Source organism: Musa acuminata, chromosome BXJ2-4 (assembly GCF_036884655.1).
Source record: "Musa acuminata AAA Group cultivar baxijiao chromosome BXJ2-4, Cavendish_Baxijiao_AAA, whole genome shotgun sequence".
NCBI lineage: Eukaryota > Viridiplantae > Streptophyta > Magnoliopsida > Zingiberales > Musaceae > Musa > Musa acuminata.
The window spans coordinates 4821287-4848658 of NC_088341.1; the positions used below are offsets into that span (position 1 = coordinate 4821287).

The window sequence follows — 27372 nt, forward strand, 5'->3', positions numbered from 1 at the left end:
AATTAGTAAGATTTTATGAATAGATGTTAACATCAGAGAGAGAGAGAGAGAGAGGGATGTAATGGAAGGCATATGTGTTATATGAAAAGAAATTATTTCAAATTTTATATAGATATGAAAAGAAATCATGATGTTAATTTCTATTGACTCTTCAGCAACTCAATGTATCAATTTTCATCTACCAAAAGACATTTAAGTGGTTAGCATATTATAGATACAAATAGGCGACCGTAATTTGTATCCTGATGTAAGCATCTAATATTATGTTGTAGGAGTAGAATTCATAGACCTCAGATTCAATGCAATGAAAAATATAATCTTTTCAAGAAAACAAAATTGTTTTTATCATCATATATTACATCATATATTACAGCAGCCAAAACAAATGCCGAATCGAAATCATCTTCAATCAGGTCTCATTTCAGCATAGGAGTGTTTCTATCACCTTCGATATGGTGTTCTTCAAGATGAACAATTTGGTGTTTGGAATGATCAACTCTGCTGATAGAAGAAAGCATCTGGTTGGTTGAGTTCCATTCAATCCGGAAGACATCAATAAAATTAAATTTTGTCTAAAATTAGTGCAACTCATTTGTCTGTGATAACTATAACAATAACTACGTAGATCCTTTGTCGTCATTGAGCCCTACACAAGACGATATTGCAATGTTTGACCATGTTCAACTAAAACAAGAAATATATAATTTATGATACACTGTAAACAGCAACATGCTTGCTTATGGCAGAACTTTTGTATTATGTTTGGCAGACATACAACCCCAGATAGGATTTGTAAACACCCATTTACATGCACTTGAAACCCTTGATTCCATCTTAACCACTTAACTCTGCCTTAATCACAAGCAAATTATAGGTCATCAGTCTTGCATGCTTTACAAGGTGTCCATCAACCACTATAATATAAATCCAAACTTGAAAAATATATCCTCCTTAGGATGTTATGATGATAGCTCATGCTAGATGAGTCTATACTCATCTGGCATTCAGGTCCTCTCCCATTTCCAATCTGTGATAAAATCCAGATGGGAAGAGAACCCTCGCCACCACCTCTCTCTGCCGAGAGAACAGTATCCCTTCGTAAACTGTAAGCATATAAAATTATTATTATATAAAAATAAATATATATAAGAAAATTAAGATTAAATAATAATAAATTAAATTTATAATATCATAGCTTTGATATTGCTAAAAAAATCTTTATCTAATTTATAGATGTATTATCATAAGGTTATAGTGATATCAATCCGTAAAAAAAATGAACTCGTCTTTTTTTTATATTTTTCACATAATCCCACGATAGATTAAGTAAAAAAGAAAGATAAAAAAATTATAATCTCTAATAATATCGTGTATCGACACATTCATATTCAATTATTAAAAGGTCATATCTATTTATAAACGATAATAAAGAGTCTGATCATTAATTAGGAGAGTCTCTCCCATCATATCTTTAAGGAATCCTATTATGATTGTACTTCTTTTCCATTTATTGATAATCATAATTAGAATATAATTATATATAATATAAAAGACCTAATTAGATAGGTCAGATAATCTAATATTCTTTTACGTAGACCTATTAATTAATAAAATATATAAAATTTTGAAATCAAAATAAATAAACTAAAAACTTAATTTAAAATAATTTTATTTAATTAGATTCTAAAATTCTCAAAAGGTATTTTACACATTCACATGAATTTTATAAAACAGGCCAATAAGATTAATAAATATAATACTACGTTAAGTTTGACTATCAAGTTGAGTCATAACGGTTATATGTCATCAATATCATATTTCTTTTATTGTACTATAATATTATTAGTCATTCTTAATGTAATCCAAAATGACTAATGTAATTTATTTTATCAAGATAATCCTATTATATATATTCAACAATAATATATATATGCATAAATATGAATAAGAGAAATAAATAACTTTAAGTACATAAATAAAAATATTAATTATAATGTTCAGTCAAACATGTATCATCGTATTCTTTACGAGCTACACACAAACTCAATCATAAAAATATGTTCTTTTAAACATTTTAGGTTGTAAGTCTTAAGTGAATGAGATCAACAATTAATACAGTCAAACTTAACTTCTTAATCAACATTAATATTTTTCTAAATTTTTTTCTTTATACCATAGTGCGTTATTAGAGTACTTATTATTCTTAGAAAAAAAAAATTGTTATGATATACCACGAAGCATCTTAAGTGACTTGAAAATTAAGTATGATTATATTAAGTTTTGAGATAAAATTTTATAATCATAAAGCTTGATTAGTAGCCTCAAAGCATATTACAAAATTAATTTTTATTATTGATAATATAATAATATATTACTTAATATTTTTCTTATAAATTACCCTTTCAACTCATAAATATAAATTGTAAAGTAGACTTCTTGTTATTGAGGTAATTCACAAAATCAACATCTGAAAACATCATCATTTCAAGTTGATCTAATTTTAAATTTGTAAGCATATAAACTTTTATTTCTTTTAGATATTATATTATTTTTTATAATCTTTTAGTGTTTCTTTCTTGGGTAATTCTAAAATATACTTAGTATTTCGACTACAATATCGATATATAATCAAGAATAAACTTGAGCATATAATAAATTTTTAACTTTGCATGCATAATAAATATTTTTTATCTGATTTTTTAAGCTATTTTAAAAAACTACTTGCTTTGACTAAATTTTTTTACTTTTATCATTTGTTGAATAAAGCTGTATACTAAATCTCTTTAAGACTTGATTAATATATTTTTTTTGAGATAATCCTAGTAATTCTTAAGATCTATCCCTAAACATCTCAATGCTAATAACATAATATATCTCATATCGACTATCTTAAAAAATTTTAGTAAGAAATTTCTTAATTTGGCATAATAAACCAATATCACTACTAACAAGTAAAATACTATCCATATATAGATCAATATAATAAACTAGCTCACATTGACATTTAGATATAAATATTAATCAATAGTTTTTTTAAAGTTTACATACTAAATTTTATATTTTTTTATTTTTATCTATGAATAATTTATGCTAATATATATAAATCTAAATCCTCATTCAAAAAAATTATTTTCACGTTCATATGATATAATTTAAAATCATAATGAGTAACTAATATCATGACAATTCTTAATAAATTAATTTTTAAAAAAATAAAAAAATATCTCAGTTGATGTATTCCTTATAAATAAAACATTTGATCACAAGTCTAGTTGTTATATCGTTTGATATTATCCTTTGGGTCATATTTATATAATATACTTTTTTATAATTATTAGACAATTCAACTAGTTCTCAGATACTATCTTGGTCTATTTATTTCAACCATTATTTTATTTTATTATATTATTATTTAATATTATTACTTTTAATAATTTATGAAAACAAGGATGAATCTTTTCTATTCCTATATTTTAATCTAATTCTTACATATATCCCATATAATAATAAAAAATAACAAGTCTTATTTTCTTTTGAAATCTTCTAAAAATTATCTATTATGGTTATTCCACAAGATCATTAGCGATGACATTAACATCATGTGGGAGTTGACTAATATTATTTTGTTACTCACCCTCATCAATTATTTTACTTATTTGAGTAATAATAATCTCTCAAATATAAAATGATAATAAAATATCAATATATATTTTCTCAATATCAAAATTAATTTTTTAGATTTTCACTCCCACATATTCACTATATTTTAGGAATATTGTATTACTATATTCAACTATCCTCATATTCTCATATTATGATTAGGGTAATAAATTTTGTATCATTTTTAATTTTTTGAATAAATAAAAAAATACTCAAAAATAATCATTAAACCTATTTTTTTTTCAAATTAATTTAAGACTCTAATCCCCTAAGATAATCCTAAATATATAAATGTCTTAAATTGGATTTTCTAAATTCAAAATATACCTAACCAAGCTTTTTCTCATATTGATGAGAGTATAGAAGTATAACCCATCATGCTCCTCCATAAGAATACGATTTCACCTTTCAACAATCTTATTTTATTGTGACATATCTAATAAAATATATTAAGCATAAATACCTCATTTTTTTATAAATATAGTAAAAAACTATAATTATAATCAGGATCATTATAACTATTATAAAATTTATCACCCTTGTCAAATCACACTTACAAGTAACCTTATATAAATTAGATATATATAGTTATATCTCACTAGGTTATCATAAAGATAATAAAATATCTCTCTTTGCTAAAATAGAAAACATGGAGTGACCCATAAATGTAAGCATATATAATCTTAATGAGTTTATAAATTATATTATATTTAATATTTAATTTCTAGATCATTGCAAACTTAAGATTCATACAAATTCTGACCATCATACAAAAAAAATAACTTAACTTTTATTGAATCATGATGAGTTTGCTTTTATCAAAAGAGACACAATATCTTGATAATTCTAAAACAAAAATTTAAATTTTTTGAATTATAAAAATATAACATTAGATTAAATCATATATAGGCATAATTGATGAATACTAACTACTATCGTTTTATACTTTAATTTTTTTATTATCTACTCTTTGAGTTGTATCCAAAATATTGTGAGTCTTTCCTACTTTGATCATAATTTTTTCTAAAGATATATACTAGTTAGCTCATTTAAGTTTTACTTACCCTTAATTTTATTATAGTAAATTTTAAACGAGTCAAACAAAAAAAATTAAAAAAAAATGTATAAGAAAGAACTTAACTATATTCATGCCCAATATCCAATGTTCTTGATCTTATAGTTTGCCAGATATATTGATAATATAATCTTGGATTCTTTAAATATTATCATATTAATTTTTAGTCAATTTTTTTTCATTTATATGTCAATTAATAACTTATCAGTAAATTTAAATTATTCTTTAAATATTTTAATACACTAGTTATAGACTATAATGAAATGTAAATATTATTAGTAATTATCATAAAATTGAGTCAAGACTTTTTCGATCCTTTATCTTAATTATTTATTCAACAAAATTTTTAATAATTATTTCTATAATCTCTTCTACTAGTTTGATCAATGTCTAATACACATAGTGTAAATTATATATACTCAAGTCATTTATAATAATTTAATCTAAAAAATATAAGAATACTAGAAGTAAAAAAAAATATGAAAGGAAATACCACTATAACAAAATAATATAATATTAATATTTAATATTTTAATAAATAATGAACTATTAATATTATCTATTTTTCACCTTTAGATGAAATATTGACATATCTAGTATTCACATAAAATTATTTATGGAGAATCGATACCGTTCTCGTTGAATAATATTATTATCTTTAGGTATATAACCTTGAACTAAAAAAAATCTAAAACAATATCATTCTATAATATCACATAATTATTTGAAATAGATTCACACTTGGGATTATCTAAATCTTCTAATTATATATGCCATTGTGAATTTTATTTTTCAAAATATCATTTAGAATTAATTCTTTTATATAATTTTATAAGTTATTGACTTAGGCTACTTTGATGGCTATAAAACTAATATAATAATATATAATATAATTTAAAATATCCTATAAATGATAAAATATTTATTATAATTTATATCTCATAAGTCTATAGCCACATTGACAACTACGAATTAGATAAAACTTAAGAATACGAGTTACAAATAATATTCACCAAAATTATTCAATGTAATTTATGCTAAAACAATTCAATAATAATAAATAATAATAATCATAATAATTATTGAATATTATTTTATAAAAACTCATGATAATTAAAATCATGATATACCATAAATAACATCTTTATATAAAAAAATAAATATTATTTTATAATTTTAAATATATGCATGTGAATAATAAAATAAATATCCAAGAACAATAATTAGATTTTTTTATTTATCACATACAAAATTTTATCAAAGATTATAAAAGAAAATCATAATTTATATATTTTTTAATTTCATATGGAACCCTTATACTAATTAATCTTATTTAATTGGATAGACATAAAATTAGGTTATTTGAATTGGGCTTATAGATTTGGACAAACCATTAGCCAAATTATGTCCATCAAAATTAAAGTTAACTAGAGTAAAAAATTGATCAAAATTTGATTATCCTCAAATTTGATCAAAACTTTATTAATCGAATTTAAATCTAGCAAGCAGCCAAAATATTTAATTAAAATATTTAATTAAAATAAATCAAAATTAATTAATTTTATAATTAAAGATAATTTAAAATTTTAATTATAAAAGGTACAACTATAATTTTATCTTAGAATTTATTATAAATCTTTTATTTCTAAAGGACATAAACAAAAATATTAATTTTAGGGTGCAGATTGATTTTTTTATAATTTTGAGTGGTAAAAGTTTTTTTTAAACCTAATTCTCACTTCCTTTCCGTGGCCGTCGTGGGAGGCATGATCGTCACCTACATGCGGCCTATGATCATTGCCCCTCCCAAATACAAAGGTCTCATTGGGGGTACAATGATCGTCCGCCATGCAACCATTGGGTACTGCGACCTTTGTGTTCAGTCGATGTCGATTGTGACCGGCAAATAATGTAGTGGCACGTTACAATTGTCACATGCAACGACATTGCTATAGCTGCTTACAACTAAGGCAAGTCGACCACCATCGATTATCCTAATCTAAGATGCTTTCGCTACATTATGCAACCGTTATTGGCGATTAAGTTGGCAACCATCGATGGTCATCGCCTTCAATAATATTGTCATCAATAAGAAGCTGTCTATCTATCGAGGAATCTTATATCGCTCATAAGTAAATGATAAGATAGACTAAATAAAAGATAAATCAACAACAAAAATAGATCATTTAAGTATTATATATTAAAACCGAATAACATTTTTTCACAATCGAAAAGTGTCAACAAACAGATCTAAATATAAAATAAATCTAAAATATTTTTATGATCTAGTGTATTTGATTCTAAAATATGACTCTGATACAAATTGTAAGTATAAAATCGTGATTATGCTATTATATGAAAAACTTTAATACCAGAAAATTAAATCAAATAATAATAGATCAAATTTATGATGTCATATCTTTCGATGCTACTAAAAAAATCTTTTATTAGATGTATCATCATTAGATTTAAAAGCTATAATAATATCGATCCGTAAAAAAAACTAGACTCGTGACTATTATCATAACTAAAAAGAGATAAGAAAAGATTTATAATCCCTTAATAATATCATGTATTCACACATTTTGAGTTTGTATGAGATTTGATAAATAATTAAGAGAGTTTCTTTCAAGAATATAAACTCCTAAGAAATTATATCATAATTATTTTTTTTGATAATTATAATTAAAATTTAATTATATCTATAATATATTTTATTTAATTAAAAGCTAAATACATTATTAATAAACGTATACCAGTCCATGGAACGTACCGAATTCAATGCCCAAACGAAGCAAGCATTTGGTCAACCACCAAGTTCTCAATTCATCGGTCAGCCACACGCGGGCACCTCCCTGGAGCCTGCGTATCGCCATGGATAAGCTTATGAACGCTTGCGCCAAAACTCTCCTGGTTTCAGCCCATACGTATCTGACGGTGTCTCACTGTGCTGCACTCTCCGATTGACTACAAGGCAACACTGTGTCGACTGGAACTTGTGTAAACCCTGCAGTCCTTCCATCACTTACCCAAACAAACACCTACCACATCACAAGTATTCAAGGAAAAGGGAGAAGCAGAGAGAAAACAATCATGGAAGGATTGGAAGAAGCGTGTGTGGTTGTTCATCAGATTTATAGGTCTCTGTCACTTGATCTTCCAAGTGAACATCGACATCTTCTTCTTCTTCTTCTTCATGGAAGGCGAACGAAGGCATAAAGCCGCGTGCTGTGGAGCCACCGGGTACTGGGATAGCTGCCTGCCGGAGCTGGGATAGCTGCCTCGGCGAGGGAAGCGCCCCGGCCGATGCGCAGCACGGCATAGTAAATTATTGAATGTGCAGCAATAATGTAATTAAGGTAGAGTAGACGGCCATCAATGCTAAAACACTCATTACCCAGAGAAAGCAACAAATCCCATTTTGATTTGGAATCTGTATTGCCGACTTAAATCTAAAATGGTTTTGCACTTAGCTGAGGTTGCGTCAGATCGGCCGGATCACCTCGGGTCAGGTTCACTTGAGTCGAGCTCGACCAGTTGGGCTTAGAGAAGTTGGGCCTAATGATTGACAAGACAAGGCAAAGGTTCACCGTTGTGCAGTGCGGAGACCACCCGGTAAATAGGTTAAGTCTGACCGGATTGAATGTGACTCGACACGAGTCTGTTCGCGCCAAGTCGATTCAGGGCCGATAGGCAACATCCGACCCGAATCCGACTCGCATACTGACGGATCCCCTGATCGAGATAACGGTATCGGACGCGCCCGTTACGATCTCCACAAACATCTACGGCACGTCGAGCATGTTACCAAATTCCGATATAATCACACCGCTACGGGATGCGCGCTATTCGAGAAGTTTCCCGAATCTCCGTTCGTCGTCCTTCTCCGTCCCCACCGCAGATATTTTCCTCGTCACACCTCTTTGTATAAAGGCAACGGAACAGAAACCATTGGGATCACCTCGACCATCAATCGACTTGGGGTCGCCATGGTGACAGAGCAGCAGCAGCACGATGGGCAGTCGGCATCGTACTACGCCGTGCTGGGCATCGGCCGGGGCGCTTCCCTCGCCGAGGTCCGCAGCGCCTACCGGAAACTGGCCATGGTATGTTCCAATGCTTCTCCCGTAGTTTGTTTATGATGATTCGCTTATTGTTCGATTTCCTTGTTGCTGAGTTTAATCGTTTGCTGGTGTACGTAGAAATGGCATCCGGATCGGAGAAGGGGGCAACCATGGGGGGCGGAAGAGGCCAACCGCAGGTTCCAACAGATCCAAGAGGCATATCAAGGTAATCAAGCGGTCATCTCTCTTTCGAGAATAAGCATATCAAATCCGTCTTTTCTCGTAGTTTAAAAAATCAATTTTTGTGCGATTAGTGTTGTCGGATGTGAAGCGGCGAAAATTGTACGACGCTGGACTCTACAATCCACTCCAGGAGGACGAGGAAGAAGTCGAGGTAATCACAGACAAACTGTGCAACAATATTGGTGTGATCACCAACACTGGTAGGAAAAGTACTAACTTTGAAGGTTCTTCTCTTAATTTTTTGAAGGGCTTCGATGATTTCGTTAAGGAAATGGTGTCGCTTATGGCCAGCGTGAGGAAAGAGGTAATCCTCATTCTGATGTCTTCTTCTTCTTCTAACCTTCATCATCGATTGGCAATTCGATTTGTTTTCATTCAAATCCTTCCAAATTTAGGTGCTCTGTAATACAAAAAATTAGAGCTTTCGTCGAATTCCAAGTCACGACATATGTTTCAGAGTGCCTGTTTATCATTGATTGGCAATTCGATTTGTATTCATTCAAATCCTTCCAAATTTAGGTGCTCTGTAATGCAAAAAATTAGAGCTTTCGTCGAAGTCCAAGTGTTTTCGGCCACGACGACATATGTTTCAGAGTGCGTCTTGTGTTGAATTCCATGATTTATGCAAATGCAAAGTAGAATTGATGGTCGGAAAGCTAATATGCACGGTAGAATAAACCTCTTTCAAGCAGATTTACTGCTGTTTTTTCTGTCGCTGACGTACACAATTCATATCAGGGAAAGCAATACAGTCTGGAGGAGCTACAGCAGATGCTGCTAGAGATGGCCCAGGATTTGGGCTCACCATCTCAGCCTCGTTGGTCTGCTGACGGAGGGTGGTGTCCGAGGAATTCAAACTGGTTTGCAGACGACATGGAAAGGGAGTCCAGAAGAAAAACTCACTTGCACTTCACTAGCATGGAGCTCTTTGGAAGCGCGACTTATCATTGAAACTGGACGCATCCATCGGCTTCAACAACAGCGATCGCTTGTTTGTTTGGAGAACATAGACTTCTCGTGTGGATGTGAACTCGAGAGGTGTCCTCTCAGAGGATTCGATGTTGTGTCAGCGATTGAATGCTGAGTGCTGCCATTGTACACTCGTTTGTGGTTTGTGAAGAACTAATGGCAGGAAGAGATTTCATCTCCAACTCCCCTTCTTAATCTCCAGTCTAAATTACAGCTAATATGTAACAACAGCAACTTCAACAGGAAAGCTTCCTCCAATTTATTCTTGGTGTCAACAGCAGTACAACACGAAGCAATACTTAGCTATCCGAGACATTATATACTCATACACACTTCGAGATCGACTTAACCGGGAGAGGGTAGCGCCGGATCAAATGGGGATGGCGTTGGCGACGGAGGGGTAGACGACGGCGGCAGGGTGGGCCATGATCCGCCGGCCCTTCATGTGGCGGAAGAGGTAGACCACCGCCCCCACCGGCCACTCCACCGCGGCCGCCGCCGCGAACGCCAGGAACCCCAGTGTCGGCCCCACCACCTTGCACCGGCACGGGTTGGTCCTCGTCCCGCACTGCACGCACACCGGAACCATCTTCCCCCACGTATCCTCTTCCTCCTCTCGCTCCCCTGTCGCTGGTTGAGTCAATACCACACTTCCGTGATGCTCGCGGCTCTCAGCACGCGCGACCACGATATTTACATACCTGCTGACACGAGACACGTGTGGCGATTGTGTGGCAGGAGATGGACACGTGTGGCTCCGCGGCAGAAAAGCTCACTGACCCTTGACACGGCAAATGCATCTTCGCCACGTGTGGAGTTCCAGGGGACGCATGGAAGCTTCTAGGTAGAACAATCTCGTAACGTGTTTATAATGACACCGTCCTAATCATGTCTTACTTTGAACATAATGATAATTAGTTTTTCGTTGACCTCTCTGTAGAGATAATTACGAGGCATTTCCAGAGCCACGTGGTCGTTAATCTTGCTCTGGAAAGCACATGTCGCAAGAGGACAATTCCAAATCCACCCATTAAAACAAATCTGAAGTAAAGTAGCAGTGTTTTGGTGGCAAACAAGGATTAACTATCAACATGATTCTGTCCTTCGTGCATCATCCAATGCATGTTAGTTAGTGTGTCTACCCTTCTTCCCATGCCTTCGCCAACCTGTTTCTTCTATGAATTCTCCTCATCCTCACAAGAACAGACTCCTCTGCTTCTACCTCAGCACCCAAAGATAATGCTTGGAGAGTTGACCCTGGATACCATTGTATTAGGTTCTCCACATGGCAGTTCCTTTCAGGACAAAGCAATAATGGAGGGAGAAACTAGTGTCGACTCTGTTTCTCCAAACAATGATAACCAAACTTGTTCATGCAGAAAAGAAAACAAGCTTGCCAGACACTAACGCAAACCTCTTATATATAGTCTTTCCCTTTCACTGATCCTCTTCATACCAACCCAGTTCAAGAGAATGCCGATCAAGGCCATGCTTTTTACGGTGGTGGTGGCGGCTTCGACAGCCGCCGGTTGTGCAGCAACAGCGAAGCATGACTTAGCAGCCACGGCCACGCCGGCGTCCGACACACAGGTCAAGTGCGCCTGCTACCCCTGCGAGTGCCCGCAAAACCCACCGCCGCCGCCTCCGAAGTGGCCCGTGCCGTATTGTCCACCTCCGCCCCCGCCGTTGTATCTGGACATAATAGGCACGCCAGCTCATATGTACCCGTTCGATCCTTCGTACTACCCCTCGAGCGCTCGCCGTAGCTTCCCCGGGACGATGCCGGTCTTCCTGCTCTCCGGCCTGGTCGCACTGTCGAAGCTCTGGTGGCCATGACTCGTGCCGTCTCATGGCACCTAAATCTTGCTGCTTCCCAATTAGCCACTTGATTTGGACTGTTGTTTGTTTTCTTTCTCTGTTCTCAGATTTTTCTTACATTGTTAATCAAGGGAATGCTGAATATGTTCATCTTCTTCTCATCGTGCTAACAGCATACGAAAATGATTACTCGATTGATAGTATAGATTATGATAGTTGTTTGAGTAGAGACAATGATTTGGATCCGATTGATCATTTCAAATCTGTCTCAGTCCAGATTATTATCTACGAACTTATCAAACTTGAAAGATTGAGTCAAGATATCTTTGATAAATATCCCTCCGACGATCAAATTAATTTGAAGCTCGAATTATTTAGACTAACCGGACAATATTGATTACGAGTTATGTTAGAATGTGTACCTAAACGCCCTCTTATAGGTGACGCTGATTAACCTGTACATCAAATTTGTTGTCTATCGACATATATATGTTAACGCTCACCAATTTCGTTCTACGTCAAACTCCCTACTTAATGACTGATAGTTGTATCCAACTGCTCGTGAATTAAATATTTGAGTTGCATCTTCTTGTCATCCATCTTGGACTAATTCCATGATCATCACAATGGAGAGTCCACACAAATGGATCCAATTAATTAAAGCTTCCATACACAACCAGAAGCAACCAACCACCTTTACATTATCTTCATTCTTCTCTCCTTTGCCATGCCCTCACGGACAACACGTTGACTGGCTCAAATCTCTTGCTTTGGCAGCAATCTCGACACAAAAAGTCAGTCACAGAAGGCCTACTTGACCAGTTCATATAAACTCCACCCGGAGGAGAGCACCAGCAGTTGTTGTAAGCTCAGGCGCAGATCCATGGAGGGAATAGGTACTCAGGTGTTTCGCAGCATTCAGTCGTTCTGGCGCCACCGAGGCTACCGGAGACTCGAAGGAACGAAGAAGCAGGCGAAAGCGATAAGGCTCGGAGGAGGAAGAACGAATAGCCGGCGACTACATAGGAAGGCGAGGGTCGTCTGGCCGACGCTTAGGCTCCGGCTGAGAGCGTGGCCAGCGCCGCTCCGGCTGATGGCGCGGATGAAGAACGCGTACGTGGAGACCATGCTGTCGCTCGCCGGAGGGGAGGGCAGGCCGTCGGCGTTGAACAGGGTCAGGAGCGGCTCCGACGCTCTGTGGGGGAGGAGGATGCCGAGGGCCAGGCAGATGAGTTCCAGATCTGGAGACTTCGAGAGGCGAATGATGCAGCACATATACAACTCAATCGCAGAACCCGAGTTGCCATATCGTGCACGATAAATATGACGTAGAACGTAAAGCTCATGCAGTAACTGAATGCTCATGTAAACATAATGGGTTCGTGCTGTGCTTATGTTTGTTTATCTGTTCGAGTGATGTCCGATGTAGAGGACTTTTTTTGGATATGTACTACTCAGAGATCAGAGAAAGGCATGATTTGTATTCGTGTATATGATCCACAAATCACAGTCTTCTTAGGGCTATTTCCTCCGATGGAAGCAAATTGGTAGCCCAAATGCAACACTCGGCGCCCCCAACTCACAATTACCGCTACCTATACGTGCAATTATAAATCACAATAACAAAGTTATTGTGTCGATTTGGTCAAATCCGACTAATTGTCGAGAAGCCCAAATCAAGATATATATATTTATTTTTTATTTAACTATTTTAACTCCGATTTATTATATTGTATAAATATCTGAATATAGAAAATCGATCAAAGGGTAAATGTGTCAGAGAGTGTGCTGCAGTTCTGAGAGTGCGAAGTGTGGCTCTGCCCCACCTTTGACCTCGTCATATTGGGTCCCGCCGCATGTACGTGGGACCACCGATTAAACACCACGGGACACGTCAGCTCACAGTGGTCCCATTGTGTCGTCTTGAGACGACGGACGTCGAATTCCGTTTGGAAACCGTTACGAGCGGCGCTGGACTCCCTCGCACTCCACTCCCTCTGTATCTATATATGTGTTCTTTCCCCCTCCTCTCCCTATTTCTTGAACCGCCTCGTCTCCTTTCTCCCTCTCCTCTTCTGCCGAAGCTGAGACCTCCTCTGCTCGGAATCGCTACTTCTACCTGGTGATTTTATGTGTCCATTGATGCTGGGTTTTCTAATTCTTTTCTTTGTAATGGAGGAATTATGTTCCATAGCGTGATGTTTGGCTGCTTCTGCTCACCTTTGTCTTGACCATCGTAAGTGTGATTTGATGATTTGAGTGTGTTCTTGAAACCCTCATTGATGATCGGATGATCATGCGTTCACGCTGTTCTTCTTGGATATCGATCCTCTTGGTTTCGGCTTGGATTAGCTTAGGTTCACTTAATCTGAATCGATTTGTGCTGGATAAGCGCGCTGTTGGTGTGGGTGTTTTCTCTGTGCTTTTTGTTTCGTTTTTCGGCGTGAAGAGATATACTGATCTTGAGGTTGGTGAGATCTGTGCGAGGTTTGGATGATTGTTTAATGTGGCGGTGATCCGTTCTTATTGATTTCATGTCTGTGAAATTTTCTTGAATTTTGTGGGTTGTCTCATTTTAGGAGACAGAAGCAGACAGAGGTCGATGCAGCACGAACTCGATTCTCCCAGCAATGGCGACTGCTTCGGTTCATCGATCGCGTCAGAACCGTTCGTTACTCCAGATCGACAGTCTGCAACCCCATACCTGAACAAAGATGGAGATCTTCCCTACTGGTACTCCATCTTCTCACCCAAGGAGGGCACCCCGTCGCTCGTGACGGCCCCTCTCGCTGCTTCTGGTTCCATCTTAATCCCTCCCCCGTCGTCGTCCTTCGTCGAGCCGGAAGTTGCTGCCGCCGACTACGGGAACCGCCTCTACCTCGCCCGCCTCACGCTTCAGTATCAAGAGGTCGCCGAGCGCTACGACCTCTGCCTCTCCGACCTCCGAGACTGCACCGAGGAAATCGAGTCCCTCCGGCGCGAGAACGCGAGCATCCGCATCGCCAACGCCGAGCTTGCCAGGCGGCTCGGCCTGATCGCCGGGAAGCACGCTGGCCGTGTTCCGTCATCTGCATCTGCGGCGCTCGAAGATGAGTTCCGCCTCCTCAACGTCGCCGAACTTCCACCGCCGTCGCCCGAGGAGAGTCCCACGAGCGTGCTCTCCGTCCAGGAGAGCGGCGGGGGCCACCCGTTCGCGGGACCTCCGGTGGCGGAGAAGCAGGTTTCGTTGCCCAAGAGCATCTCGATCCGCTCCAGCGGGTACCTGAAGCTGAACCAGGACGGTAAATCCAGTTCGGCTGCGAAGCGGAACGGCCGGTTTGGCGTCTCCAACCCCGCCATGGTAAGCAAGGTGAGAGAGTAAAATTCCCCCTTCCTCTTATTTTTCCTCGAGCGAATATTGATGATATTATGATGTCGTTTACCATATTAAGTTACTTGCGTTCATCTTTATGTGTGGCATCTGCTTGTTTCGTGCATGTAATTTACTGCTTGATAATAGTTTTCTTAGTGACATGTAGTACTGTAGAACACACATCTAAATGTTGTCCATCGGATCTTATTCATCGGACGGCTTGTATGATCGATTATCAAATGCCAAAGTTCAATAATCTGAAAATGCATTACCTTTACCAATCGAGTATAGTTTGGTAGTGATGTATAGAACATATATATTTATAGGGATATCCGTCTGCTCGTATTTTACACTATAAAGCTTATTATTCGAGTGATGCATGTAGTTGATCATTTCTATGGTCGGGGAGTTCTTCTAAAGAGCATATCACTGTTGGATGGCTAATGTTAACGCACGCTTACCAAACAGTTTATTGATCTAGTAAAAGGAAGTAGTAAACAGTTTATTACTCATTGAGTAGCCACTAGGTAGTAGCACATATTGTTTCAAGTACGATTCTTCTCAAAATATGGGTTCATTTACGGCTCAAGAACGATTTTTCCTACCCGGTGGTTTCAACGTCGGCCCCATCAGAAGACAGGTAGGAGACATAATGGGCAAGAAGAATCTCAGAGGAGGTTTTGGTAGTCGTCGGTCGTAGATCATTGTTTGCATATTTTGTTATCGACACTTAGTTATAATGCTTGGAAATCATTGTTTCGGAGATTTTGATCTGGTCACAGCGAAATTATTATTCTGTTTGATTGATTCGCATCATGTCAATTTACCTTTTGTTTGCTTACTAAAAAGCAGCAGCGGGTGTACGTGGGCGGGGACAGCAACAGGAAGAAAGGGGCAAGAAGAGGAAGGGAGGACGAGGAAGAAGATCGGGAGGGCGGCGATGGAGGAGGAGCTTTGGAGCTGGAGGTGTACCATCAGGGGATGTTCAAAACGGAGCTGTGCAACAAGTGGGAGGAGAGCGGGGAGTGCCCCTACGGCGACCATTGCCAGTTCGCCCACGGCATCACCGAGCTCCGCCCCGTCCTCCGCCACCCCCGCTACAAGACCGAACCCTGCCGCATGATTCTCTCCGGCGGCGCCTGTCCTTACGGCCACCGCTGCCACTTCCGCCACTCCCTCTCCCTCGCAGATCACCAACGTCTCCTCATCCGCCCTTAGAAGGTATCATCAATATCGTCATTCCTATATCCCTAGATATGCCACATATCATACCCCACCCAATCTAATTAATGAACAAGAAACAGAAAGAAGAAAAGAAGAGATAGAGAGAAAGGTATAGAACTTATGTTTTCTCCTCCTAACCAATATTATTACAAACGAAAATGAAAGAGTAAATAGTTTTACAAGAGGCGAGGTGATGTGAATATACACAGAGGACGCAAGCGCTCTTTGGGTGGCCGTGTTTGAAAGCTGTTTTGCTCTGTATATGCTCTCTATGGTAGATAAATATATGTAAAGGTAACAATATGATAATACAGATGGTGTAACTATGCCAGAGGAATATATTCTTCACTGTTAATCAAGGATGGGAGAGGTATGATATAGTAGTTTCCTTTGTGTTTTTTTGTTGGTTTGGTTTAATGTCTCTCTGCTTAGAGCTAATTCTTTGTAAATCGTGAGGAGAGTTGTGGCGAGAGAATGGGATGGCAGGAATTGTCTCATACTTGTTCTTTTGTGTTCTTTTTCCATACTAATTTCTCCGATTGTCTTCATGAAACTATTGTTCGTTTTGTATTCTGCAATATTAATGTCTTTTCAAGCGATAAAAGTTGTGGGGTCTAATATTTCTTTTATTAGTGTCGCTCTCTCTCTCTCTGTGGGTTTTCAAGTTATATAAAGTTGTCGGTGTTGGCTTGTAATGATTTGGGAACGCATCTGCTGCTTTGCGGCCACTTGCATGGTGCGATCATATAGGCCGTTCTATCATATGTTGGCCGTCTTGTTTCATCTGCTTTCCGCAGCTTTTTTACCAAGTTGCATGAATAAAATATACCTCACGCAATATCTAGCGTGTCACATGTACTAAAATTCTATCATGCTGTGTCGACCAATTCTTCCCTTAGATTATGGTTCGGTGACCGCTATAAAGAACCTATCCGAAGCTTTTGGGGTCCTGACTCCTTTTCTGGCACCGATGATGTCTTGCAAGGTCTTCTGCAGCTCACTCCTTTGTGTTCTCTATACTTCTGTCATCATCTATATAATATGACTGTTCTTATGGATTTCTAACCGCAGATCATTTCCATGGACAGCCCATGAGAAGGTACAGGATCTTTGTCGGATGTGGCCTTTTCGAGTTGCCTCTTAGATGTTTATTCATCACTGCAAGATAAATGTTCTGGTGGAATTCAGTAACAGAACCCTGTTTGGCCAGAGATCAACAAGTCTATCCCATGATGCTTACTCTCCAGTGTCACACTGCGACCCTCGGATGATCATTCCTTAGTTCCATAATAATCTTCAAATAGAATCAGCAAAGAGCCCTCTTTGTCCAGATAGCAAGGAGTCCTTTGCCGTACATGGTTGCTATTCTTCACTGCCATACAAATCTTCAGGTGGACCCCAAAACCGAGAGAACCCTGTTTGCCAAGATATCAAGATGTCTGGAGCCATTACTGCTTTCCTCTAGGTTGCATCCCATTTCCTTGTGTGGCCATTGGCTTTCCCTCTCTCGGCTATCACCTTTTGTTAAAGCTTTTGTTTGCTTTTCTTTTTTCTCTTTCGTTTGTGGTGTGTGAAGGGCTCCCAAGATGTGATATGTCTGCAATGAGTTTGACTTCCAAACAGATAAAAGAAGTGTTATCCCACCGTTGGATGCAATTGACGTAGCCACCCAGAGGCGTTTATCATTTACGAATCCGTTTGTATTATTATGCTGTCGAGATAAAAATACGTAACAATTGCAAATTCAGGTATATGTATTCTTCTGCGTTTTCCCTTAAATACGCATATTATTTGAACGAATACGCATGTACATAAATACAGACATGTAGACGTCTAAAGATTTAATTGTAATTGTAATAACATGGAATAAATAAAAGAAGAAGAAGACGAAAGAAGAAGGTAAGTGGGATTAAACTTCCTCTTTAGCCTCATGTTCTACCGTGGAGGCGACATGATGTCTCCTGGTGATCTCCGTGGTGGTATCCAAGAAGAAGAGGAGGCAGCACATCACGACGCTGCTGGCCAACATGGGAATCGGCCCAAATATCCAGAGGAAGAGAGTGAAGGAGACGTAGAACGCCCTCAGCCCCAGCGACCAGAAGAAGCTGCCCCGGTTCAGGCTCCTCGCCACGTACTCCAGCGAGATGGCCCCCTCCGCCGCCAACGGCTGGCTCACGAGGAAGCTGACGTGCGCGTAGTAGCGTATGGACTGCACGTTGCAGAGGAAGGCGACGACGAAGCAGAGCGAGATGGCTAAGTACTTGACGGAGTGCACGACGGACGACTTGTTGCCGAAGACCAACGAGGAGGAGGTGGTGGTGGCGCTCACATAGACGCTGATGAGGGAGGTGAGGGTGATGGCGGCGGTCGCCAGCACGGTGGACGCCATGATGTTGTTCCTCAGCGTCTGCACTGCGAGAACGCCGTTCTTGAGCGAGTCCTGCTCGGATCACAGCAGCAGTAGAAATTGTAAGCCTGAGAACAGCTCTGCTTCGAGTTTTACTACAATCTTCTTAAACTCTCAAAAATATCCTTAAAAATAAAAAAGGGATAATTTTAGAAAGAAAAAACACTTTTTTCTGTTTGTCTGAAAAAAATAATCTGAGAATCTCCTCAGATTATTTCTATGAATTTCCAACTCCCCTTTTTACTAATACCTGAAATATCTTCGATCTTTATTATTTTTTTTTTCTATGAATCGATTAATAAGGGTGTTATAGTATTTTTGCATCATGTTACAGTATTTTGAGTAATACTACAAAAACACTATAACCTTGTATAAAAATTCTATGTTATAATATTTTTTTAGTATTATTAAAAACATTATAATGTAGTACAAAAATATTATTATGATATTTTTATATTGTGTCTCAGTACTATCGAAAATATTATTACTAGATCGATTCATCCTATCTTATCGATCATTCCATAGGAAAAGAGAGGCAAAAAGTATTTTAGAAATTAGGAAAAAAATTGATATTGTTTGGGAATTTTGAAAATGAGGGGCCTTTTTTTTCAATAAAATCTCAAAAAAGCTTTTTCATAAATTCATCAAAACAAAATAACTTTTACTTTTTGTCACAAAAAACAGATTACACAAAAAATTATATTAAATAAAATATTTACCTTTATTTAATAAAACTGACGACATGTTAGAAAAACTAAAAATTATATGGAAGACGAAATGAATGGTAGAAGTTAAAGGTGATGAAAGCAGAACGCATAGATGACTTACGACCAACAAGTCAAAGGTCTATAAAAACTGAGGTGTGTTCTTATGGTGTAACGCACTTCGAATAGAAAAAAGGACTGCACGCAACACGAGGCTGGTGCAGTGTAGTTTACTTGAAAGATGGCTTAAGATAAGATCAACAATTATTAACCTCATTAGAAAATTAAAAGTCGGCTAGGAATTTAATTACATATATATATTATGTATAGTGCATATTACTTACTGTCTGGTAAGAGGCAATTCTGTCTGGGTTGATCATATCATGCGATTGGACAAATTAAATACCTACTTACCTACCTGTCCGTGAAAAGCGTTCAAGTTGTACTGAAACATCAAGGTAGGTCTTCATGGATATATCGATAGGAGGAGGAGGAGAAGGAAGAAGAAGCAAGAAGAAGAGATCGAAGACTCACAGACAACATGGCTCTGACCCAGCGCTGCCGGACTTGGGCGTTGAGGCCGATGACAGTGCGCCGGGGATCCTTGAGGATGGTGAAGAAGAGCCATAAGTGGTAGACCGCCAGCAGCAGCAGACCCAGCGGAACCATCACCAGGTCCAACTGCTTCTGCTCCATCACCCCCCGCCGCCTCTTCCTCTTCCTCTCCCTCTTCCTCTTCCCGTTGGATGGAAGCAGCAAGGAAGAAGGCACACACACAAACAGGGCCTGAAAAGACGCGAAGCATGCGTTGAAGTTTGGCTTTTAGGTGACGGAGAGGAGATGGGCCCACACGCTTCCTTCCTTCCTTCGACGCCGACCGTAATGAACTTCTTGGAAGATCAAATATCATGTATCTTTCCTTTCCTTGTGAATTCTTTCCATTTCTTCTCCTCTTCTATTAAACCAAATAATAATAAGGTTGATCAGTAAAATATTAAATTATCTGTAAATTTAACTTAGTGTCAAATTATCGATAGTAACATCTTGAGATTGAACTAAATCTTTATTATTTATTATTTATAAAAAAAAAATATTAACTATTAAATAGTAATATCGATGGCACCAATCAATTATCCTCGTATATTAAGAGCCCTAGTCTTATTAGATATCTTGTACGTCTATTTTTCTTTTCAAGTTGTTTCCTTATAGCATATATAAAAAATAAGAGTTGCTTCTTTATAAAAGAATTCCTTATAGCATATATAAATTCCCCCACATGGATTGCGTAGAAACATTGAACTGTTAGTTTGCATCAATCATCAAGTGGATGTAGAAAGAACTCCTTTTGAGTCCTCTTCAAATGGTCAAACATTCCTTCAAAGAATAGTTTGCAGCGCAATTAGAGTTGTCAATCACATCATCGAACTCGAAACAAAAAATTCAACAAGAAACGTATCGATACTTTCCATTTAGATCCATGAAAAAGATAAAAAAAATTATTATGTGAAATCAATTACAATACTCTTGAATTATCCTCATTCATTTTCGTAAAAATATTTGTACACCTTTTTCAAAATTTTTTAAAAAATTATATATTTTCTCTCATTTTTTACAAACACTAGAAAGCACCTTCTCTTCTCTGACACGCTAACAAAAAATCTATTAGTACCTAAAGTATTCTTCAAATCTTACTCTTCTTCCACCAAATCTAAAAATACATGAGATATTTATAAAAGAATCAAACCTTAATTGTCAAGATTTCCTTCACAAGAACTCATTTTAGTATTAAGATTTCTTGTCCTCTTAGGATATTGACCCTAAGAATCTTAAAATAATTATCAAAACACACATATATATATAAAGAGGATGGATGAGAGAGGAATTTGCATGGTGAAAAATAAGAGAGAGAGAGAGAGAGAGAGAGAGAGAGAGTAGTAAGAGAGGGGGTATTTCAGAAAGAACATGAAGTGGGCATACCTGGAGGCTGCCTATAAACCTAAAACCTTCCATGACTGGCTCTCAGGCTTTGTTCTTCACAACAAAAGTAAAATCTCACCTCTTAGCAAGGCAGAACTCAGATCCAATGGGAAAAGAGTTGCAATTGATATATGAGCATGTATGGAGAACATCATTCAGAATCTAATGTTGACAAAGCTGAAATATATTTAAAAAATAAGCTTGATTCATAGTGAACTCCAAACAAAATCTGCATCTTGGGTATTATTGCACAATTTGCCGAAGCAAAATTTCGAATCAAACAGTGGTAACTCACTCACCCAGAATCCATCTTTAACCTCAAAGCCAAGAGATTAATCACAAGTCAACCCTTTCTGTTCAGCAAAAAATAGCATTTGGATCACAAACTGCGATATAAGTAATGATGCCGGCACAGCAATGGCCTTACATCTTCCTTGAAGCAATTAAGCAGCTAGTAACAATAGAATATGATGTTAATCTTATCAAGAATAAAAAGACGAAGGAAAACCACATTGGGTAATTAACCTACTGGAAGCACAACAAATTCAGCATGTATATAAGTTGATTATTTACAGATCAATAGCTAGAAAATAGTAATCTAATCTAATTTCAGCGTCAAAACAGAGCATGCATCGAGGGCATTTACTTGACATCCAAGCAGACAAACTTAGCCAAAAATTCAGAAACGCAAGTGTCATAAGGCACAACAAAGTGTCATATAACCAAAAGCACATAATGTCACAAAGTTAAACAGGTATGGCATCCTAAACCGTAAGTAGATAGAAGTATCAACCTTACTGTTAAAAAAACATACTGTTTTACCATTGCAATGGGAGTCCATAAAATGAATCAAGAAGAAATGGAAGCTCAAAAAAGTTCTAAAATCAAGTATATAACAACTCAAGGCTTGCCAATATTCCAAAGTATAGGTCAAGATGCATCACAAATGAGCTTTTATGTTCCGGCACACAAGACTGAAGGAGACCTCTAAAGTATGGTATGCAATACCAAATCATATCGCCCGATATGGACGGTACGTACCGGTCCGATGGCATACCGGTACGTGGACCGCTCAGTACCGATACAGTGCTACAGTATTACACTATAGCACTGTAGCACTACTACAGTAGGGAAGAAAATATATAAAATTATTCGGTACGACGATACCGTACCATACCGAACTAACCTCGAAACACCTGTACGGTACGGTATTGCATACCTTGCTCTAAACAACCCAACAAAAGGGAAAAGAAACACTTGCAGACAATTTTAGTATAAACAAATCATTACTCCTCGCTCAGTACTTTTTCAATTAGATCAACTCAACTCATGAGATTCAAACACAGTAGAATCCACATAGAACTGTTTGCATATATCTAACATCCTGAACACATGTTCTCAGAATGCCTGAAACTTATTGGCATCTGAACTGGTTCAAATGTCCTCAGACCACAAGTATCATCAAGAATTCCCATACACAACCACAGAACTTACCAAACATCCAAACTAAAGACTGTTGCCAATGCACCACAAAGCTCACACATGCGACTAGTGCGACCGATGTTCCACCATGAGAAAAGGCATAATCCAATTAGACCAACAACATAACAAAACATGACACTATAGAATATAATGTTAGTGAGAAGCTCTTTTCATATAAGTGAATCTATGATCTTATATCAAGATGAAACCAAACCAATCCAATCAGACATTACTTCATACGAGACAATAAGAATTTTGCAACAAAATCTGATTAAATTTGACTAATGATCACTGTTAAATCCCTAAGCAAAATTCATGGAGACGCTTGAGATTTTTATCGTCTTCTCCGACTACAAAATTTCAGGCTTTCATAGAACTCCTTCATTCAGAGAACTAATGGCAAATACACCTTTTTTCGGTGCAGATAAAGGCAACAACTAGTTAGCCAACCCAAAGATAAAACATTGTTCTCATATACCGTTGGATATCTCCTCCTTGTTCATCACCACAACCCCCTCCGTTCGGGCCACGATCACCGACGATGCCAGTCCAAGGAACATCCCATGCTCGACCACTCCGGTGATCCTCAGGATCTCATCGCTGATCCGATTCAGATCACCATGGATCCCATTCTCAAAGAATAAATCTACAATATAGTTTTTGTTATCCGTCACAAATGGATCCAAATCGGACCAGTTCTCACCAAAGGTGCTGGCTTTGGCGTTGGTTGCCGCGGTCCTGAGCTTGAGATTGAAGCCCGGCACGCCATCGAACAGGCTCTGGAGGCGGCGGAGCGTGAGGGCCCAGCCGAAGGGAATGACCTCAACCGGAATGGCAAGGCCGCTGGCCCCGAGGCGAGGGACGAGCTTGGACTCGTCGACGATGACCACGAAGCGCCGGCTGGCACCTTCCACCATCTTCTCCCGGAGGAGGGAGCCGCCCCGGCCTTTCACGAGGTTGAGGGCGGGGTCGACCTCGTCGGCGCCGTCGATGGATAGGTCGATGACTGGGTGGGCGTTGAGGTCGGTGAGGGGGATGCCCGCGGAAGCCGCGCGGGCGGCGGCCCACTCGGAGGTGGGGATACCGACTATATCCCGGAGCTCGCCCCGGAGGATGAGGTCGCCGATGCGGTCGAGGGCGTGGGCGGCGGTGGAGCCAGTGCCGAGGCCGAGGACCATTCCGGATTCCACCTGCTCAACGGCGCGGTGGGCGGCGACGCGCTTCAGCTCGTCCTGGGACGGGGCAGTGACCCGGGACGGAGGGGCCGGCGCCACCGCCACCGCGGGGTGGAGAAGGTGCGGCGAGGGGAGCGCCATGTCCAAGGCACGAGAGCAAGCTGCCGGCATCTTATAGGCGGCGAAACGGGTCAAAAAGGTAGATTTTTATGCCAAAAGAACACGCCAAAAGACCAGATAACCGAGTGGGAGAGGAATCTAACAAAGGAGTGGTGGAGAAAATTGTGCTTGCTTTAGGGTTAGGGCTTAGGATTTGGAGACGAAGACGAGGAGTGGCGCGTAGGGAGCGGTGGATATAAAGGGTGCAGGTGATCTTTTATCCACACTATAATAGAAAACAGTAACTTTTCCATGTCATAAATCGACACGTGTAATTATACACGTCTTGCTTCATGGATGGAATTATTCTGGTGAAACTATGTTCGGTGGTCACAGCTGATGACGAATGATGATATCTCAGATCTGGATTGGGCGGTGGGGAGACCACCGCAACGCGGCTCGAGGCGTGCACCGAAACGATGGCTGAGGTTTTCTATAACGGGAATGGACGGTGTCATAGAGACCAACAGCGGGCCCCACAAAGACATATGGAGGCAAAGCAGAGAGAGAGAGATATATATATATATATATATATATATATATATATATGTTAAAAATAAATCTAAAAAATTTTCCTTTTCTCTTTCTCATCTGACTAATTTAATATGGTTTCACATAATAAATATGAAAGATCAACATTATATTTATCTATTTTTATTTATTTGTAAAACCTATAAAATCATAATATCCATTTATGAAAACCTCTCTCTTTTTCTCTTCTCCCACTAACGGTTTGGTTCGATTGGTTTAACACAATCATGTATATAATCATTCATGAAAGAGCATATTACCCATTGATGAAAAAAATCCAATAACATATTTATTGGATCTGAAAAAAGAGCATATTATCCATTTACAAAAACCTAAAAGGTCTAATAACATGTTCATCCGTTTATTAAAAAAAAAACTCAAAGATCAAATCAGATATTTATCCATTCATATTATTATGTCAGTATGCATAAGTTATCTAACATGAATTAATGATTTAAAATATTCAAGATCAAATTAATAATAGTACCTTCAACAAGTCTTTATAAACTAACTTTAGTGATCTTCCAATTTTAATGTGTGACTAAATTAAGTGTCACAATCTCTCTCAACTCAAAGGTCTAACATTCTCCTCCATTTCTAAGAATTAAATATTATTTTTTTAGCTCTTCATTATGTGTAATCAAATTATAACTAGATCAATCTTAGTTATAATTTGATTCGATTGAATAATTGACTTATTAATTTATTGAAACTCAACGGCTAGTGTTAGAATGCTTGAGACTAAGTCGATCCTAATAAGTATTTTAATAGCCTTTGATCTATGAGTTAAACTAGGTTGTTACATGTTGATTCATACTATAGCTAATTTTAGATGGATGCTTAAATAAGTGGCTCACTTTTGAGGTGCATACTATGCAAATTAATAAAAAAAAATTATGTACACTTCTTAATATCCCTATGATGCATAGATAATGAAAAATGATAAAAAAAAGAGAGGAGAAAATATACTTGTATCCAATATCCATATAGGAACATGGCTTTCAATCTCTTCCACTGGTGGCCATTTTAGGGCAGGCCAACAGTTGGGTGGTTGATTCCAGGCCATGGCCTTGTCCAACAACTAGAAATCTCTCTCTCTCTCTCTCTCTCTCTCTCTCTCTCTCTCTCTCTATATATATATATATATATATCAAGTGAGCACAAGTATATGAAAAAATTGACTCAAAATAATTTTTTTTTCTAAAGGTAGGTGGTAAAGATGAGAACGGGATCAAAGCTTTTACTAATCAAATTAGTTGACACCTTCAAAAATACTTCCAATGAGATTTCAAACTTATAATATTTGAAAAATGGGTTTAATATTCTACAATAAGACTAATTTTTAAGGTGCATCTAACTTGCTTTTATTCGTATATATTTTAACTTTTGAAAATATAATATATTTTCTTTTTGTATTTTAGTTTATGTTATTTTCTTAGGATCGGCTTCTTGCTTATTCTACTTTTGAACAACTCAAATATTAAATTTGATGATGTGAAACAAGACGAACAGAGAAGAAGAGAGCAAGAAATATAAAAGTTTAATAAGATTTCAAAAATAAGAATGCTTCATCAATTTTTCTTCCTTTCCTTTTCATAGATCTCTTGTATATTGAATCCCTCAACCACCTAATTAATGAGGCATAATTTATTAAAAAATTAAGCATAAATTATAATACATATTAAATTTATTTGCATTGTACTTTGATAGTTTTGAATTTTCATAATTATCTCAAGATATGAACTGTTATCTTGAAATTTGTTAGGATTGAACTAGAAATTTATTGTCTTGGAACTTGGAAGTATTCAATGGTCACTATGCTTTATATCATTCTTTCCATGTGAGAAAGAACTTAATCATGAGTTATTGTCATTATTGTTATGGTAAAATAAATTATGAATGTTAAATGTGGAATGAGTATGAATGTTAAGAGGAAGTTCAATCTTACAAGTATTATCAATAATTCTCTTTGAAACTCGATAAGGACTAATTTTCTTCTCTTTCAGTTTATTGTAAGTTCTTGCTTGAAAGTGTTATTTTATAAAAAAAAAAATCCAAACATGATCTTTTTCTTCAAAGATCATCACACGATGATGCTTGTTGGTATTTTTTTTGCAAACTTGACTATTAGCTTTAAGCTTTTTCTTTAATTATTCATGAATTTTTGTCATAGTAATAGTAAAATCCTCTCCTTTTAAACTTGATAAAGTTGATTCAGGTAAGACTAGATAATGAAGTGAAATACGACTATAAATATTCTCAAATGGATTCTTGCTCGTAGAATGATTATCATAGAGTTATAAGCAAATTTAATATGTGACAGCATGAGATCCCATTATTTTAATTTTTTTTAGTAAAGTATCATAGCAAATTACCCAAGGTTTTATTAATAACTTTAGTTTATCCATACGTTTGAGGATGATAGACACTACTATTATTGGTGACAAATTTCTTTCATAAACTTCTCCAAAAATAACTAAAAAATTTAGTACCTCTATCTAACGTGACATATTTAGGAATTTCATGAAGTTT

General features: G+C 37.3%; 5 protein-coding genes across 10 annotated transcripts; 2 read left to right on the forward strand and 3 right to left on the reverse strand.

Moving 5' to 3' along the window:
- The first annotated feature begins 8681 nt into the window (after nt 1–8681).
- On the forward strand, nt 8682–10193 carry LOC103980772 (uncharacterized). The gene is made up of 5 exons (XM_009397272.3): nt 8682–8841; nt 8938–9025; nt 9114–9193; nt 9290–9346; nt 9781–10193. Exons 1-5 carry the CDS (start codon nt 8725–8727, stop codon nt 9991–9993), a joined length of 555 nt encoding a protein of 184 aa, XP_009395547.2. The 5' UTR covers nt 8682–8724; the 3' UTR covers nt 9994–10193.
- A 53-nt stretch (nt 10194–10246) lies between these two features.
- On the reverse strand, nt 10247–11079 carry LOC135609624 (uncharacterized). Its single transcript, XM_065103066.1, has one exon. It carries the CDS (start codon nt 10598–10600, stop codon nt 10382–10384), a length of 219 nt encoding a protein of 72 aa, XP_064959138.1. The 5' UTR covers nt 10601–11079; the 3' UTR covers nt 10247–10381.
- A 2796-nt stretch (nt 11080–13875) lies between these two features.
- LOC135609625 (zinc finger CCCH domain-containing protein 9-like) lies at nt 13876–18125 on the forward strand. Of its 6 annotated transcripts, XR_010485818.1 has the most exons (4): nt 13984–15178; nt 16034–16402; nt 17305–17390; nt 17477–18125. XR_010485818.1 is itself a non-coding variant. In XM_065103069.1 (3 exons), the coding sequence occupies exons 2-3, from the start codon at nt 14432–14434 to the stop codon at nt 16397–16399; spliced, it is 1113 nt and encodes a 370-aa protein (XP_064959141.1). In that variant the 5' UTR covers nt 13876–13951; nt 14409–14431; the 3' UTR covers nt 16400–17298. The 6 variants fall into 6 exon arrangements, 5 of the variants coding, with proteins under 5 accessions (XP_064959141.1, XP_064959144.1, XP_064959143.1 ...); XM_065103069.1 differs by lacking the exons at nt 17305–17390; nt 17477–18125 and adding an exon at nt 13876–13951 and having other exon boundaries at nt 14409–15178; nt 16034–17298; XM_065103072.1 differs by lacking the exon at nt 17305–17390 and having other exon boundaries at nt 13983–15178.
- A 39-nt stretch (nt 18126–18164) lies between these two features.
- On the reverse strand, nt 18165–20379 carry LOC103980773 (uncharacterized). Its single transcript, XM_009397273.3, has 2 exons — nt 20051–20379; nt 18165–18845 (listed from the first exon to the last, which is right to left on the reverse strand). The coding sequence occupies exons 1-2, from the start codon at nt 20210–20212 to the stop codon at nt 18315–18317; spliced, it is 693 nt and encodes a 230-aa protein (XP_009395548.2). The 5' UTR covers nt 20213–20379; the 3' UTR covers nt 18165–18314.
- A 2849-nt stretch (nt 20380–23228) lies between these two features.
- On the reverse strand, nt 23229–24476 carry LOC103980774 (probable ribose-5-phosphate isomerase 2). The gene has a single exon (XM_009397274.3). The coding sequence runs from the start codon at nt 24319–24321 to the stop codon at nt 23446–23448; it is 876 nt and encodes a 291-aa protein (XP_009395549.2). The 5' UTR covers nt 24322–24476; the 3' UTR covers nt 23229–23445.
- Nucleotides 24477–27372: the final 2896 nt, after the last annotated feature.